A 15,729-nucleotide genomic window follows, 5' to 3' on the forward strand; every position below is an offset into this window, starting at 1 on the left:
TAATTCGGTGATACAAGTTTTGAAGCATGACACTCAGGACAGCTAGTGAATTAGGGTCTTTTAAATGGGCCTCACGGCAAAGCCGCCGAAGCCGTAAAGCCGTGAGGTCCCATTTAAAAGCCCCTAATTCACTAGCTTTCCTGGGTGTCATGCTTCAAAACTTGTATCACCGAATTAGGCGTGTCACCAAATAATGCGAGTTTACCCTAAATGTTGATTTTTAAAGAACGAACAAAATTATAATGAAAAAATGAACAAAATGTTGAATACTTACTCTAATTGTAAGATTTAGAGGCGACGACGGATCGGCTAGGGCTTCTCTGTCTAATGGTTTAGCTGTCACCAGGTTGCCTGAGGCACTGTCTAGTAAAAAGTAGTCCAACGGATCTGAAAATGAGAAAAATATATTACGTAGATAATTTTTATAATCCGGTTTGAAGGACCAACTATATGAAATTCTTAAATTTAAGAAATCCTTAAATGCCTCCTGGAATGTATAGTCAAATAGTGGCTTCTCTTCGCGTTCGCGTGTTGTTCGCCTACGTAGTACGCTGCGTTAGAACCTTTAAGGTGGCTTTGAAGGCTTGTAACAGGTTTCTATACTTTCTTGATAAAGTGTAAGTGTAACCCCAATACGGACATAATTTGTGATCTAGGTTGAAAGGCCAGCTAACTAGAAGTTACGTTATGTTCCATTAATTTAAGGACTATTAGTAGTTACAGGCATGCACTATTGAAGAAATTTTGCATCCGTCGCTAAAGACCCGCTGAGGCCACTGAACATGGGTGGACGAACAACTTATTGGACAACAACTCCAAGAAGACTTATCTGGACTGGACTCGATCAGCATCTCTCGCTCGCACCACCAAAGCCAAGGTTCCCACCGGGGCAACCTCCGCCAAAGACCCACTGGAACCACTTACTAGTAAACAACTCAGAGAACGTTTCTCTCAATGGAACCCGATTAGCATCACTCATGCCCATCACTATCACTCATGCGCATCACCATCACTAACGCCAAGGTTCCCACTGCAGCATCCTCCGCCAAAGACCCGCTGAACAAGAATGGAAGACCAACTTACTGGAACAATTCTCTCGGCTGTACTCGATCAGCATTTCTCGCTCGCACCACCAAAGCCAAGGTTCCCACCGGAGCATCTTCCGCCAAAGACCCGCTGAGGCCACTTAACACGGGTGGAAAAGCAACTTACTGGTCAACAACTCCAAGAACACTTGTCACGGCTGAACCCGATCAGCATCTCTGGCTCGCACCACCAAAGCCGAGGTTTCCACCGGGGCATCCTCCGCTAAAAACCCGCTGAGGCCACTTAACGCGTGTGGAAGAGCAACTTACTGGTCAACAACTCCAAGAACACTTGTCGCGGCTGAACCCAATCAGCATCCCTGGCTCGCACCACCAAAGCCAAGGTTCCCACCGGAGCATCCTCCGCTAAAGACCCGCTGAGGCCACTTAACGCGGGTGGAAGAGCAACTTACTGGTCAACAACTCCAAGAACACTTGTCGCGGCTGAACCCGATCAGCATCCCTGGCTCGCACCACCAAAGCCAAGGTTCCCACCGGAGCATCCTCCGCTAAAGACCCGCTGAGGGCGCCGCTGAAGACGGGTGGGGAGTTTTGCACGTCTTCAACCTTGACTTCTACTGGGGCTGTGGAGTTGAGGGCTCCATCCTGGAAGGAATACGATATTTAGAATATATTTTATACATTCAATTTCAAATCAGATGACAAAGTCCGTATTAAATATGACCTAATTATCTGGGGGCCTACCCAATTCAAAGCCTAAATAGCGAAAGTATAGAAATAAAAACCGGCCAAGTGCGACTCGGACTCGCGCACCGAGGGTTCCGTACTTTTTAGTATTTGTTGTTATAGCGGCAACAGAAATACATAATCTGTGAAAATTTCAACTGTCTAGCTATCACGGTTCATGAGATACAGCCTGGTGATAGACGGACAGCGGAGTCTTAGTAATAGAGTCCCGGTTTTACCCTTTGGGTACGGAACCCTAAAAACGACATGAGATTTGGTTACATCTATCAACCCGATAATTTGATTTTTCAATTAGCGTTTGTCAATAAATATTGTCATCTGTCATCTTAGCTATAGCCCCTGGGCCATCATCCATACCCTGGGCCACCCTGGGCCTTTAACACCGGTGTTTGGATATTAAGAGATTTTTAACGAGCAAGAAGTGCAGCAACCACGTTAAGCGTTGTGCTGCGTATAACGTCAATGTTTAGATTTTGTGCTCATATTGCAAACATTAACGAGTTCACAAAAGAAGTGAGGATGTTTAATGATATCAGTCTAAACACGTCTCTTCAATAATCCAGCCAATACCTACTAATTCAACACATCAACACATGCCTACAAAATATTTGCTGGATGGTACTCGTAATACCAAAGACTTTAACTTGGTGCAATTTATGTTACTAGTAAATTTTTACTTTATACATAATATAAGTGCGTGCTACACCCAATCAATCACTTGTATACCTGCATTTGTGGGTAAAAATTACAACCATAAACTGTACCTATGCAACTATGTTATCACAAATATGGATCCTGATTCTAATTCTCATTAAATTCGGAATGTTTATAAACAACAATATTGAGGATTTTTTGACTAGAGAGATGTAAGATTTGCCTCGACCCCCTCCGACCTAATCTCATCTTTCAAAATTTGTATTTGGAGGGTTCTGTTCTGTCAGAATTCGCCATATTTTAGTCTAGGTACGTATATTTTAGTCAGATAAAATTACGTAATTACGACCAATCTATCCCTCACGTGATATTTGGTGATATTCGGTTTGACCCCCTGAAAACCTCGCATAATGGACGACCTTGAAATATCTACATTCAATAAGTACCTACACATTTACAAATACAAAATAATACTTACGGAAGCGTACAGCTGGAACTGGTAGAACTGCTTCTCATTGTAGTCCAGAGGTTTCTTCAGCACCAGAACACCCGAGTAGGAGTTGGCCGAGGACTGAAGGGCTACCACTTCGAAGATATCACAAGCTTCGGGCCACTGGAATATTGAGAAAAGTGATAAATTGATAAAAAATATGGTTTTTGCTTAAAACATAAGGGTAAGAATAAACTACATGCCAACATGCATCTAAGCCTCGTGACTAAAGATAAATGTTTTAAAAAACGGCCGCCCTTAGCCCTAGTTAGTAGTGTTTCATTTTGAAGAATACATTGCATCAGCAACTAGAGATACAATTGTTGAAATGTAAGAACAATTCACCACCTCAGGCTAAATTCGATCTCAAAGCTCAACCGCGCGCGGAATTCGCTTAATATTTAAAGATCACATTAAAGATCCATTTCTCGCCCCTTACGAACTGAATTAAATGTGGTATTTTTATAAAAAGGGACCTTTTTGGCGCTTACGCCATTATTAACGATGCTCCGATATAAATGCAATGCCGCGCGACGCTGTGCGGCGTAAGCGCCATTGACAATAAGTTCCCTTTTCATAGAAAATGCCCCAAATATCTTAGTGAAGTCACAGAATAAATAAAAGTACTAAGTACAAAAGGTTCTCTCTAACAAAACGCATCTATTATGACAGATATGACCGCAAGGTGGCGCAAGCGCGAGCACGTGTCCGTGCCGTAGCGGTGCGCGGCAACTACTATTAGACACCAAAATTGGTGTGGGCCGCATGTACTTGTAGCGACGCGACGAAATCGCAGTGAGCCACGCCTGGTAAAACAATATTTCATTGCTTCAAATTTCCAGGTCTGTTTCTGGGCGTGTCTGGTCTGTCTATATCTAAGTATACAGGTGATAGATACCTGTTCATTGGGCAAGCAGCCGACTTCCAGATTGTCACCAACCGTGTCCCTGTCTTCCACTAAGATATTCTGTAGAACTGTTTTCCCAACCACTTCATCTTCAGGTACGTATACTTCATATGGACTCTGTAAACAATTGTCAGTTCGATGATGTCGTTTCGATGATGTCGTGATCTGTCTTAACTAGTTTCGTATAACCCTGTTTACAATGATTTATTTAAACTTTATTTCACATAAAATTATAAGTACAAATGGCGGACTTAATGCTATAAATCCTTCTCTACCAGTCAACCACTGGGCTAGAAAGTGACGGTTGTTAGGTGCAGGATTTATAATAGAAAAATTAAAACGATAATTACATGCTAAGCTTGTACAAAGCGTTAAACATGTGTTGATAATTAGAAGTTAACAAAAAATCATCGTCATCACATAAAAGACGTCAAAGGAAGACATTCACTAGTGGACAAAAACCCTCCTCCTTGGACCTCCACGACACAACGAACTGTCGCGCCCTTATTAAAGGATTACTTGCAACCTTAATAAAATCATTGAGCTATTTTGTTAGAAGACCTTCTATTGCTGTATCTTGCGGTTCACGATTGCCGCTCAAGAGCCTGTCTACCCCATCAGCTATCAGTTGTACTCTAATAATTATAATAATCATTTGTTTAATTAATGACATAACGGACCTAATGCGATTAAATTTCATTATTTTACCTTTTTCCGACTTTTCAGCTAGGTTGCACTAGCTGTGGTCACGGAAGACTGACGTCCCAGCAAAATGTCAATTGAGATATTGGTAAACAATTAAAACAACACTAAACTGGCATTAAATGAAATTTAATCGCGAGACATTAATTATGTGTACAAAAGGCGAGTTTAAAATGTTATTATCATTCATTTGTTGCAAACCATGGTATTACAGATGTTCCTAAAATTAAATAAGTACAGTCATGGACCCTACCAGGGCGTGGCAACATGTTTATACGGACACACTTTTCTATGGCACAGGTATTTATTATTTTAGGTATTCGTTACTTCTATAGGTAGGTACTTATTAAGGGAATAACAATACATTTGTTAAAAACGAACATCTATAAAATAAAACTAAATAAAAACTAAAAACTTAAACTAAATAAAACTAAAATAAATCTAGAAAATGTGGCCCCTTTGGCATGGTGCCGAGGATGCTGGCAGCATTTCCCCGCTGTATTGCGATGCTAATACGTTGCGCGAGTAAGCTGCCAGCTCTTCGGTCGCCAGTGAAGTCGACTTACATTTTTGAACTCCGGTGGATTGTCATTTTCGTCCCATACTATCACAGTTACGGATTCAGTCTGACCTTCGTTGTGTTCGTTCTTTATCGACACGAGGAACTTCAGTGTATCATTTTTCTGAAAGATTAAATTGTGTAGACAGTTAGACACCCGTTGTAATAATTCTAATTTTCATTTTTACTATCTGATCTAAAATGTAACAGCGCTATCTGGTGACGAAGTTTCGACAACCCTCCCAACTTGTTGAAACTTTTGGCAACTGCACAATGTACAACTAGCACATCTATATGTAATGATGTATACTGCTAGCGACATTTAGTATTAATGTGCAATAAGAACTTTTTATTCTTACCTCTCTATCTAAGGGTTGGACTAGAGTAACTTCTCCTGACACAGAATCCACTGAAAACTTATCAGTCCCCACCAGACTATATTTTACCTGAAATAAAGGTAGGTATTACATTAGCACGGCGGCAAATAAATACATATTATAGGGACATTCTTACACAAATTGACTAAGTCACTCTACAATGGAAGATTATTTAAAAGACTTTTTGTACTCCATAATTTTTCAATACTATGGCAAGTTGTTCATATACTCATTACTCACTGGTCCACCACTGGGGTTGGTCCCTTGCAACGTGTAGACAACTGAGACAACCGGGGTGCTTTTTGATAACGGCAGGTTGCTCATGTCCTGTGTAAAGACTGGGAGGACATCCTAGTATCCTTCTTATGATACATTTTATACTCACTGGTCCACCACTGGGGTTGGTCCCTTGCAACGTGTAGACAATTGAGACAACCGGGGTGCTTCTTGATAACGGCAGGTTGCTCATGTCATGTGTGAAGACTGGGAGGACATCCTAGTATCCTACTTATGATACTCGTACATATTATACTCACTGGTCCGCCACTGGGATTGGTCCCTTGCAACGTGTAGACAACTGAGCCGACCGGAGTGCTTTCTGATAACGGCAAGTTGTTCGTGTCCTGTGTGAAGGCTGGGAGGACATCCTAGTATCCTACTTATGATACATATTATACTCCCGCCACTGGGATTGGTCCCTTGCAACGTGTAGACAACTGAGCCAACCGGGATGCTTTCTGATAACGGCAGGTTGCTCAAGTCATGTGTGAAGACTGGGAGGACATCCTAGTATCCTACTTATGATACATATTATACTCCCGCCACTGGGATTGGTCCCTTGCAATGTGTAGACAACTGAGACAACCGGGGTGCTTCTTGATAACGGCAGGTTGCTCATGTCATGTGTGAAGACTGGGAGGACATCCTAGTATCCTACTTATGATACATATTATACTCCCGCCACTGGGATTGGTCCCTTGCAACGTGTAGACAACTGAGACAACCGGGGTGCTTCTTGATAACGGCAGGTTGCTCATGTCATGTGTGAAGACTGGGAGGACATCCTAGTATCCTACTTATGATACATATTATACTCACTGGTCCGCCACTGGGATTGGTCCCTTGCAACGTGTAGACAACTGAGCAGACCGGGGTGCTTTTTGATAATGGCAGGTTGTTCGTCTGTGTGAAGATTGGGAGGACATCCTAGTATCCTACTTATGATACTCGTACATATTATACTCACTGGTCCGCCACTGGGATTGGTCCCTTGCAACGTGTAGACAACTGAGCCGACCAAAGTGCTTTCTGATAACGGTAAGTTGTTCATGTCCTGTGTGAAGGCTGGGAGGACATCTGCGGATTCCGCATCTGGAATTTTTAGATACAGTGATGATTCATTGGCTTTTTCTGGAATATGCGTCGGTTCTACAGATCCCCGCGACGAAACGACTTCTCCTTTACTAAGCACCCTTCCTTACTTCCTTCCTTACTTGTAAAACCAAGGATATGAAAACTACATATCAATATCGGTACGGCTTTTTTCTTCGTACTTAAACATTTTTTACACGACTGCCAAAAAATTATCTTCCAAGGTTCGTGTTTGTAACTTGCAGATATACCCAAAGCTGCACACTTACTATAGCACGACTACTGTCGTTTTAAATAAGTGATTCTAAAGCCGGTACTGTTCCGAATACTCGTAAGTACCAGTCAAAAAGACGAGTTACGGCAATGGTATGTGTTTAACGTCTTAATGACTGCTCTTAGGGATCGTTTTGGTAACCGTGCTGCGCTGCGATCAGCCGAGCCGGCGGAGAAAGTACGAGAAACGACACTTTAATTATATTAAATAACTAGAACAATTGATGGTTAACAGTCGGAGCAAAAATACCTCGACAAAAAGATATACGATATTAATTTTTACTCTTATCTGACTCAAAGATTAATGAAAAACTTTGTTACGTACAAATTTTCTAACAATTCGTTACTAAACAAATAAAGTGTTTTACCTCTGCATATTACTAGTTTAGCTACAGTACTTTGGTCATATCATGCGAAACGAGAAATATGAACTTCTTCAACTCATTATCCAAGGAAAGATCCAAGGTAAAAGATCATCCGGACGAAGACGTAACTCATGCCTCAAAGATCTCCGAACATGGTTCAAACGGAGTACACGCTCATTATTCCGCGCGGCTGCGTCTAAAGTTCGTATAGCCCTCATGATAGCCGACCTCCGATAGGAGATGGCACTGGAAGAAGAAGAGATTACTAGTTCAACTACATACAACCACCATACAGAATGATCGGATTTATATCGTTGATGGAGTGTGTATAAGACATTCTGTCATTAAAGCAAGATATTAGGCGAATATTAAGAACGCAGCACCAGCACCATAACTATAAGTGGGGTTATTTTTGAGATCTAATCAAACTTCTATAGTTTTTCTAGTTAATCTAGTTCTTTACCTCCGGGGTGCTCCGGGCAAGCCCGCAAAAGGCACCAGCTACAGGGCCAGAGAAAGTCACTCGCTATAACAGTGCGTTGTTTTCGAGCATTTCGCGCCTATTAACACGACCAAGCTAATCAGTGGGTCAGCTCGGTTAGCCCAGAACGAATGTGATAAAATAGTATAAGGTGAGGAAATATGGCCGGAAAACCCTTTAGAAGGATATTTATTGCAAAGCAAGGGCGTGAAATATGAAGTTGTGAAGTAGTGCTTTGTTTCCTACATGGTATTTTCTCTTAAACTGTAACCTTGGTAGGTATGTTTTCTCGTCTACGCATTATGTTTTGAAACCCACACCGATGTTTTTTTATGAACCGGTGGTAGTTTATGATTATTATTATTTACAACGACGGGACTTAATCGTGTAAAATAAGTTTTAAATTTACCTCCAACGTTTCGAGGACGGCGTTGTCCCCGTGGTCTCGGAGACTCTCGTGGTCTCGTTGTAAATAATAATGAGTAAAAATCGTGAAAGTTTAAATCAGAGTTTATGATTATGTCATTCATAATCACAAGTGCATTCATTGTATTATTTCCTGATTTTATCCTGGTATCGAATACAATCGGTTGTAGGTATTTATATTGGACCTTATATTTCTGAAATGAGTAGCAGATCAATGTTTATACCTGAAATCCACGAAATAGCCGCCCATAGGACTAGCAAGGACCACCGTATCTCCATCTTGCGTGGTCTGAAACAAACATAACAATAATTTACTTCAGTTCCAAGTGAAACAATGGTACCTATTAATCTACCTATTCCTTGCTTATTATTTTAAATAATTTGTGGGACTAAGTTATTAATGAACGCAATATTTCATGGTTATTCATAACTTCATTTGGCATATAAAATTGGGCACAGATTTTATTAACCTTTATAAACTCATGCTTTATCATAATAGAATGCCTTTCAAATCGTCGGCTCGCAAATAGGACTTGGATAGCTCTCTATTAGGCAGCAAATAGGTCTTTGATGGCTCTCAATTAGGTCCCCCTCAATCGGAAGCAAGGTCGCCTTCGCAACAATGTCATTGTCATTGACATTGTGCCGCTAGTGTGTTTCGTTGATTAATCACCATATCATTTTGAATCTAACATGGCCATTTACATTAAAAATACTTTAAAAAACTGAGCACCTACCATGTATATTTATTATGGCGAGGGCCCGATATATCGGCACAGTGAAAAGGAAATCAAAGCAAAAGATATAGCCGTCGCGCGTGTTTTTATCTTTTACCTCTGAAAATATAAGTACTACTATTTAAATTTTTGGACGTCGGATCCCTTGGCTATACCTACTTAAATGATACTGCTGTTATAATGATTGTAAAAAAATCTCATTCCCCTGACCATACCTATTCGCAAATTCCCAGGAAACTCCGCTTTATTAGCATCTCGTTTTTGGTGACTGTGTAACTCGTGCCAAGTTCCATCTACAACCAAAACAGCTAAACGGAATCTCTTGGGAATTTGCGAATAGGTATAGCCAGGGGAATGAGATTCCAGGGAAATGAGAGTAGAATAAGGCTGCTATGGTATGCAGGGTAATATACAAATGAAAACCGGGCAGGCACCTACCTTACAAAAATATAGTCTAGTTTCCGTGTAGGTAATTTTTTCCATGGCATTTGCTTTTGATTAAAACGTGTAAAAATTAAATATAAAAACTACAATTTTGCCTTAGCACCCTCTTAATAATAAATTACTAAACACATTGTCGCCATGACCTACTTACCACAAACTTAATAAAAAAATCAATTCGATATTCCCGGTTTAAATGCAATGATTATACAATTGGATCTGCACTGGGTTAATTGTTTCAATTGACCTAAGCGGCGGTAGCACGGTCGCATTTTTATCGCTTGTCACCAGGCCTGTCACGTTCTAACAAGTATTTTTTTTTTTTTTATTTCCACACATACAATTATCATTACGGGATGAACCCAATGCGATAATTTAGCAAAAAGTTAAATGTATAAACATACAAAATACAAGTACCTATATCTAACAAATCATTTTATTCCTACATAACTACCTATTCAATATAACAAAGATTTAATAATGCTACTTTTGTGAATTCACTCATCGTACATGAGAATAGGTCTATATGCGTGGCTATGAGGTTCAGGGAACGCACGGCGCGCGCCATCGGCGCCTCGCGCAGCAGTTTGGTGCGCCCGCGCGGCACGGCCAGCAGCCCGGGCTGACGGCGCGCCCCGCAAGTGCGCGGAACACAAATACCCACCGACCCCAATATATCCGCATTGTATATCTGACCCCTAAGCAGCTTAAAGATATATGTAACGAGTGCTAGCTTCCTTCTGACTTTCAGCTGATTGTATCCGACCATGCCTAAAATAAACAATGTCGGATACATCAACGGGTATACGCCGTATTGCCTCATATACATATACCTAATAAACTTATTTTGTATCCGCTCTAACATAAAACTATCGCACTTACATAACGTATGTAAGTGCGATAGTGACGGGCATAGTGACAGGCGATAAAAATGGAACCATGCTGCGCCCGCTGGTCCGAGCATTTAATCATTTACTAGCGGCCACGGTCAAAACATGCTTATCAGTATTTTCACACGTCAAAGTTGTCTTGTAAAAATAAAGTCAAAACAGATGTTTATGTTAAGATTTATTATAGTTTAGTTTTAATTTAATGATTAGTTTATTTAATATTTATGTATCTCAAATACCTATATATTTAATTAGTACAAAATAGTTTTAATTAGGATACATTAAGGTTTATTTTAATGGACGTGAAATAAATAATGTACAAAAAAATTAATATAAATAAAATATCAAAGCACTTATTTTAACACAATTTAAAAAATGTATAGGTATTATTTGACAGCTGTCAGATAACTAAAACATCCGATATATCCGATAGGGCGGCGCCACAGTCGTACAAAGAACCAATACGACAGTCTTCACGAAGTCAAAATACTGACTTAAATGCAGTAACATAGCCGTGTAACTTCATAATTGTAAATGTTAGTTGTAATTGTAATTATTATTTTGTAAGCCATTGTTTTGGCTGTGACAAGGTTGCGGTAACGCCGAGATTAGGCTTAAGGCTGTGAGAATCGCTCTTGAATCTAAATGACTTTATGTCGCAATACTGTTTAGGCTTTTGTCTTAAGTCAAAATTATAATTGGTCAATTTGCATAATGGACTTTTAAGGCTAGAAGCCGTTGAAAGTAAAAGTAGTTTCGACCTATTTTTGAAAATTTAGATCATTGATAAATTTATGATGAATTGATTATGATTAGTTAAAAACCTTGTATATATTATTTAACTTGCCAAGTTCGATTGTATGTATGTGTCTTTGGATCAATGAAACTTAAATTAAAACCACTTCCTGACATTAAATTGAGTTTTGAGTACTTTTGACATGTTTGCGAATTCAAAGGAACATATTGACATTCACTCTGCAATTCTTGCCACGATTTGGGGTCCGCTCTTTTCAACTAATACCTTGTACCATTTAGGTTTTAGGTCAATACCTATACACATTTTATAGTCTTCTTAACTCGTTCGCGTCTTTCCTGTGGACATCGCAAAGTTAAGGGAATCGAAAGCTAATTTTATCGCCGCACCCTTACAGGCGAGATACATTTCCTGTATCTGTATCTTATACATGCTACAATTTAGTTTATATATCCACGTATTGCATCTAACGAATACATACAATCGAAACAATTAACTATTTTTTATGAAGCAGAAACGTCTGCGAGCGTTACTACAATTTTTTTTAAACGAAACAATTAAATTAAAGACCAATAAATCCAAAAGTGGAACGTACAGTTTCCAAACGCACAAAATTGCATCGACAGAAAAAAACTAAAACTAAATAAAAACTAGTTGTGAAACTAATTCGCGACACACTTCAGTGTACCTTCGGAAAGTCGTATCTCTTCTCAATCCTTACATCTAAATTCTACTCTATTTCTTCAACAGTAAGGTTGAAGAGTGATTGACAGTTGAAGTTTAATAAAGTAAGTTCTATATGACAACTCTCCGTGTAGTACTTGAATGTGAGTAACTGGGACATGTAACTCACATTGTCGTTTGGTAATAATAATAACTTAGGATAACGTGTGATGTGTGATGTGATCAGTTAGCGTACCAAATTTTAGCCATTACTGACATGAGCTAAACCTTATGTCCCACAGGCCACAAGTCGCAACTTCACTATAACTTTTTTTATAGTAAATAGGGAATATTACGCAAAACTCTGCATAGAGGGCGTCACTAGCACAAACACAGGGCCTACCGCGAAACACGAAAGTTCGGTTCCTGCCTCTCTATCACTGCTATGGCTGCTCTCTATCAGTTCATATGGCTGATGGCCAAGGGGAGGAGGGAAGGGGGGGGGGGGGGCTGCCAACCCTTGGTGACGTCCATGGTACCTATAATCTATACGGCTCTATATTATATATGTAACACCTGTGTACCTGCCATGGATGCAATGAATAAATATGAATATGAATATTGTATTTTTAGGGTTCCGTACCCAAAGGGTAAAAACAGGACCCTATTACTAAGACTCCTCTGTCCGTCAGTCCGTCTGTCTGTCAACAGGCTGTATCTCATGAACTGTGACAGCTAGACTGCTGAAATTTTCACAGATGATGTATTTCTGTTGCCGCTATAACAACAAGTACAAAAAAGTACGGAACCCTCGGTAGGCGAATCCGACTCGCACTTGTCCGGTTTTTTTTAATAATTAGCTAACTACAACTAGGTTGATCATGATCCCAGCATGTCCTTACGACACCCAAGTTTAAACCAGAGCAACTCCACAATGGCATTGCGATAGATTCACACGTGACGCAAGCGCAAGAGCATGCGCGTGAGAATGATCTGTAACTACGTATGATTGATTTGGATTACTATTGGAATGACCGGTTTTTGTAAAGTAGATTGCCGTTGAATGTTTGCAAGAAAGTAAATTGTGTATACGATATAGCTTTATGTGGGTTATGCTTGGCAAGTAAGGAAAAGTGGAAAAAATCGTCTCAGGCGAGCTTGCCATCACCCGCTGCGGTGTGTAAGCGAGACAGTTCTGTGCATGTATAGTTATATCCCTCTCCCACACCGTAAATGTAAAGATCGACTTACGATTTGAATGGAATATATATTTGTCAAGTAAATGAGAACATTAATTGCTTGTAAGAAACTAATTACGAATCGTAAATGCAATAATTTGAGGGTTTCGTTTTTATTGCATACTGTGCCCGCAGCTCTGCTCGCATGGGAATCGATTAGTGTCATTACGCCAAGTGGGTCAAAACCTTTTTAGTACGACTTGTCAGCATTATGCATTTTTATCTACACCATAGAGAGACAAGTTAGCTTAGTGTTCACTCCACAGAAATAAATATACCATAGAAGGCGCAAATGCATCTACTTCGCGTGTCCGAACCCCGACCAAGCGTCGAGGTTGACCGTCGCTTTTAGTTGTTGCAGCCGGACGTCCGTGAAAACTTAAAAAATGCTTCGTTGCATGATAATTAACTGCAACAGCCCAAAAATTGCGAGCACCCAAAGGCAAGAACATATTTCCTGTCACAGATTAGTAACTTTAAAAATTATATTATGCGTAAATTTTGTATGAAAAAGTCTCGCTTGGTTTCAATACAAATCGTGGTATTTGCGTTATCAATCGTATATATTAAATCTGTGGCTCACTCCATACAACTGGTTATAAGCCCGTAAGCTCTTGACATAATGAAGGCATGACGACTGACGAGGGGACTGAGGGAGGAGCGGGTGAGGGGGTGAACACCAAGTTTTACAACGGACGCCCCCCGAGTGAGCATTATTTTGCTTACCTATGATCTACACATGTAATACGTACATTAATGATAACTGATAACTGTCTATGATGCGGTACCGCAAATTACGACCAGCATTAAGATAGCCTGTAGGTAACGGTAACTGCTTACCATCAGGCTTGATTGCCACCGACGTGGTATAAAAAAAGACTGTTTTGTTAGAATGATTTCTTCAAACTGCATGATCAGGCATAAAAGGGACACCCACTTGACTTATTACCACTATTTTTAAACCCCGAGTAAAAGTTGCGATTTTGTTTCTCAGTTTTGTAACTTTTGTATTAACAAAACTGTTCTTTGGCTCTCCTAAAAAATCACATTTTGTCCGTTACGTTATTACGCTTTGAGCTCAGTACCAATGTAATGAGACGCAAAGATTATGTGATTAGGATACAGTTGTCTCATATAAGCATGATGTCTCCATAAGCCAATTTAACTGTCATTTGACTTGCCCCAAGCAATTCGACACAACATGTGATGTATGCTAGTGTCGGAACCGGCTTAACGCATAACTGTATTGTAATCGGCGTAGTAGGTAACGGTGGCAAATTGCGGAGGTCACTCGCATAATGCGACGTTTCGTGTTCGGGTTTAGTAGGGTGCCACAGAAGTAAGGTAATACAGAAGCTTAAACATCAAACATTTATTCAGCAAATAGGCCACAGGGGCACTTTTACATGTCAATTTTTAAAAACAATAAAATTAACCCAAAATTACAAAAAATAATTACGAGTACATAAATATAAATGTCAAATTACACAAGAAAAAAAAACTAATATGATACTTAACTGTAACAAAACGTTTTGCTGTCTATATACCTACCTATTCTACCTTCTACCTTATTAGGTACTATTGTCTTAAGTTTATTGATGAAAATAAAGAGAAAGATAGTTCTCAACATTGAAAATACAATAGGCGCTCGGCAATCCGGCACGCCCAGTAATCCGACAGTTAGCGGCTTAGATGGCTCGCTCTATAATCCGGCAGTTTACAGTGTTTACACATCGATCGATGTACAATACTTGATCGATGTGTTTACACAGCCGATTTCGGGTGCCGGATTACTGAGCGTTTATTGTATACCTACTGAAAGATCACGCCCAATACCAGTTACCAGCCGGCTGTAACTAATTGGTTTACCATTAACAAATACGACACACACAAATGTATATATGGGCTGCATCGCTAAATATAAAATGCAACGGTATCAAACAAACATATTAATGATGCAAAAAGACTTATAAAGGCAAATATACTTATTATGTCTAAATAACTAAATTCTTTTTTTAACATTGTTGCCACTGACTAATGACTTTTGTACCTTTCAAATGCTTTTCTTGAGGACAGTGCAGTTTAGTAAAAAAAATAAACATGTTAAAATACTCAAACGAGAATTCGCGAGCACTTATTTTATTAATTAGGAAACTCACCGATACCTATAACCTTCATCGCGATATTTGCACAATGTTCAAATAAAGTTTAAATTAATGGCCTGCAAGTCAAGCCTCTGCCCTAATATATCATCTACAGTAAGTACTACACTGGCTAAGTAAACAGTCCGTGCGAATATCAACCTTAATCCTTCACAATACGGTTCAATATCATTCATACAATAACCATTCATGCTGCGCTCAGGTATATTTGTATAGGACAGTGTTCGGTTTGTAAGTTTAGAGATCTTGCACTTTTTGTTAGAGATAAAAAGTATTCCACTTTCATTTCCGTTGCTACAAGTCATAATCAAAGTCTGATACTATTCGAACAATAGATGATTTGTATTATTCATTGTATTATATTTCGTTTTTTGGGTTCCGTACCCAAAGGGTAAAAACGGGACCCTATTACTAAGACCACTGTCGGTCTGTCCGTCCATCTGTCT

At 39.6% G+C, this 15,729-nt stretch overlaps 1 protein-coding gene across 1 annotated transcript in view; it reads right to left on the minus strand.

The window, feature by feature from the left end:
- The window catches only part of LOC134755385 (cadherin-87A), a 59,245-nt gene that overhangs the window by 29,747 nt on the left and 13,769 nt on the right, over positions 1-15,729 (minus strand). The window contains exons 2-9 of the mRNA XM_063691939.1: positions 8,623-8,687; positions 6,729-6,853; positions 5,465-5,551; positions 5,113-5,229; positions 3,836-3,961; positions 2,926-3,060; positions 1,499-1,691; positions 275-387 (exon numbers count right to left, since the gene is read on the minus strand). Coding sequence (XP_063548009.1) covers positions 275-387; positions 1,499-1,691; positions 2,926-3,060; positions 3,836-3,961; positions 5,113-5,229; positions 5,465-5,551; positions 6,729-6,853; positions 8,623-8,677 — 951 coding nt within the window. The 5' untranslated portion in view covers positions 8,678-8,687. The remainder of the gene's footprint in view (positions 1-274; positions 388-1,498; positions 1,692-2,925; positions 3,061-3,835; positions 3,962-5,112; positions 5,230-5,464; positions 5,552-6,728; positions 6,854-8,622; positions 8,688-15,729) is intronic.

This window comes from Cydia strobilella, chromosome 2 (assembly GCF_947568885.1).
Source record: "Cydia strobilella chromosome 2, ilCydStro3.1, whole genome shotgun sequence".
Taxonomy (NCBI): domain Eukaryota; kingdom Metazoa; phylum Arthropoda; class Insecta; order Lepidoptera; family Tortricidae; genus Cydia; species Cydia strobilella.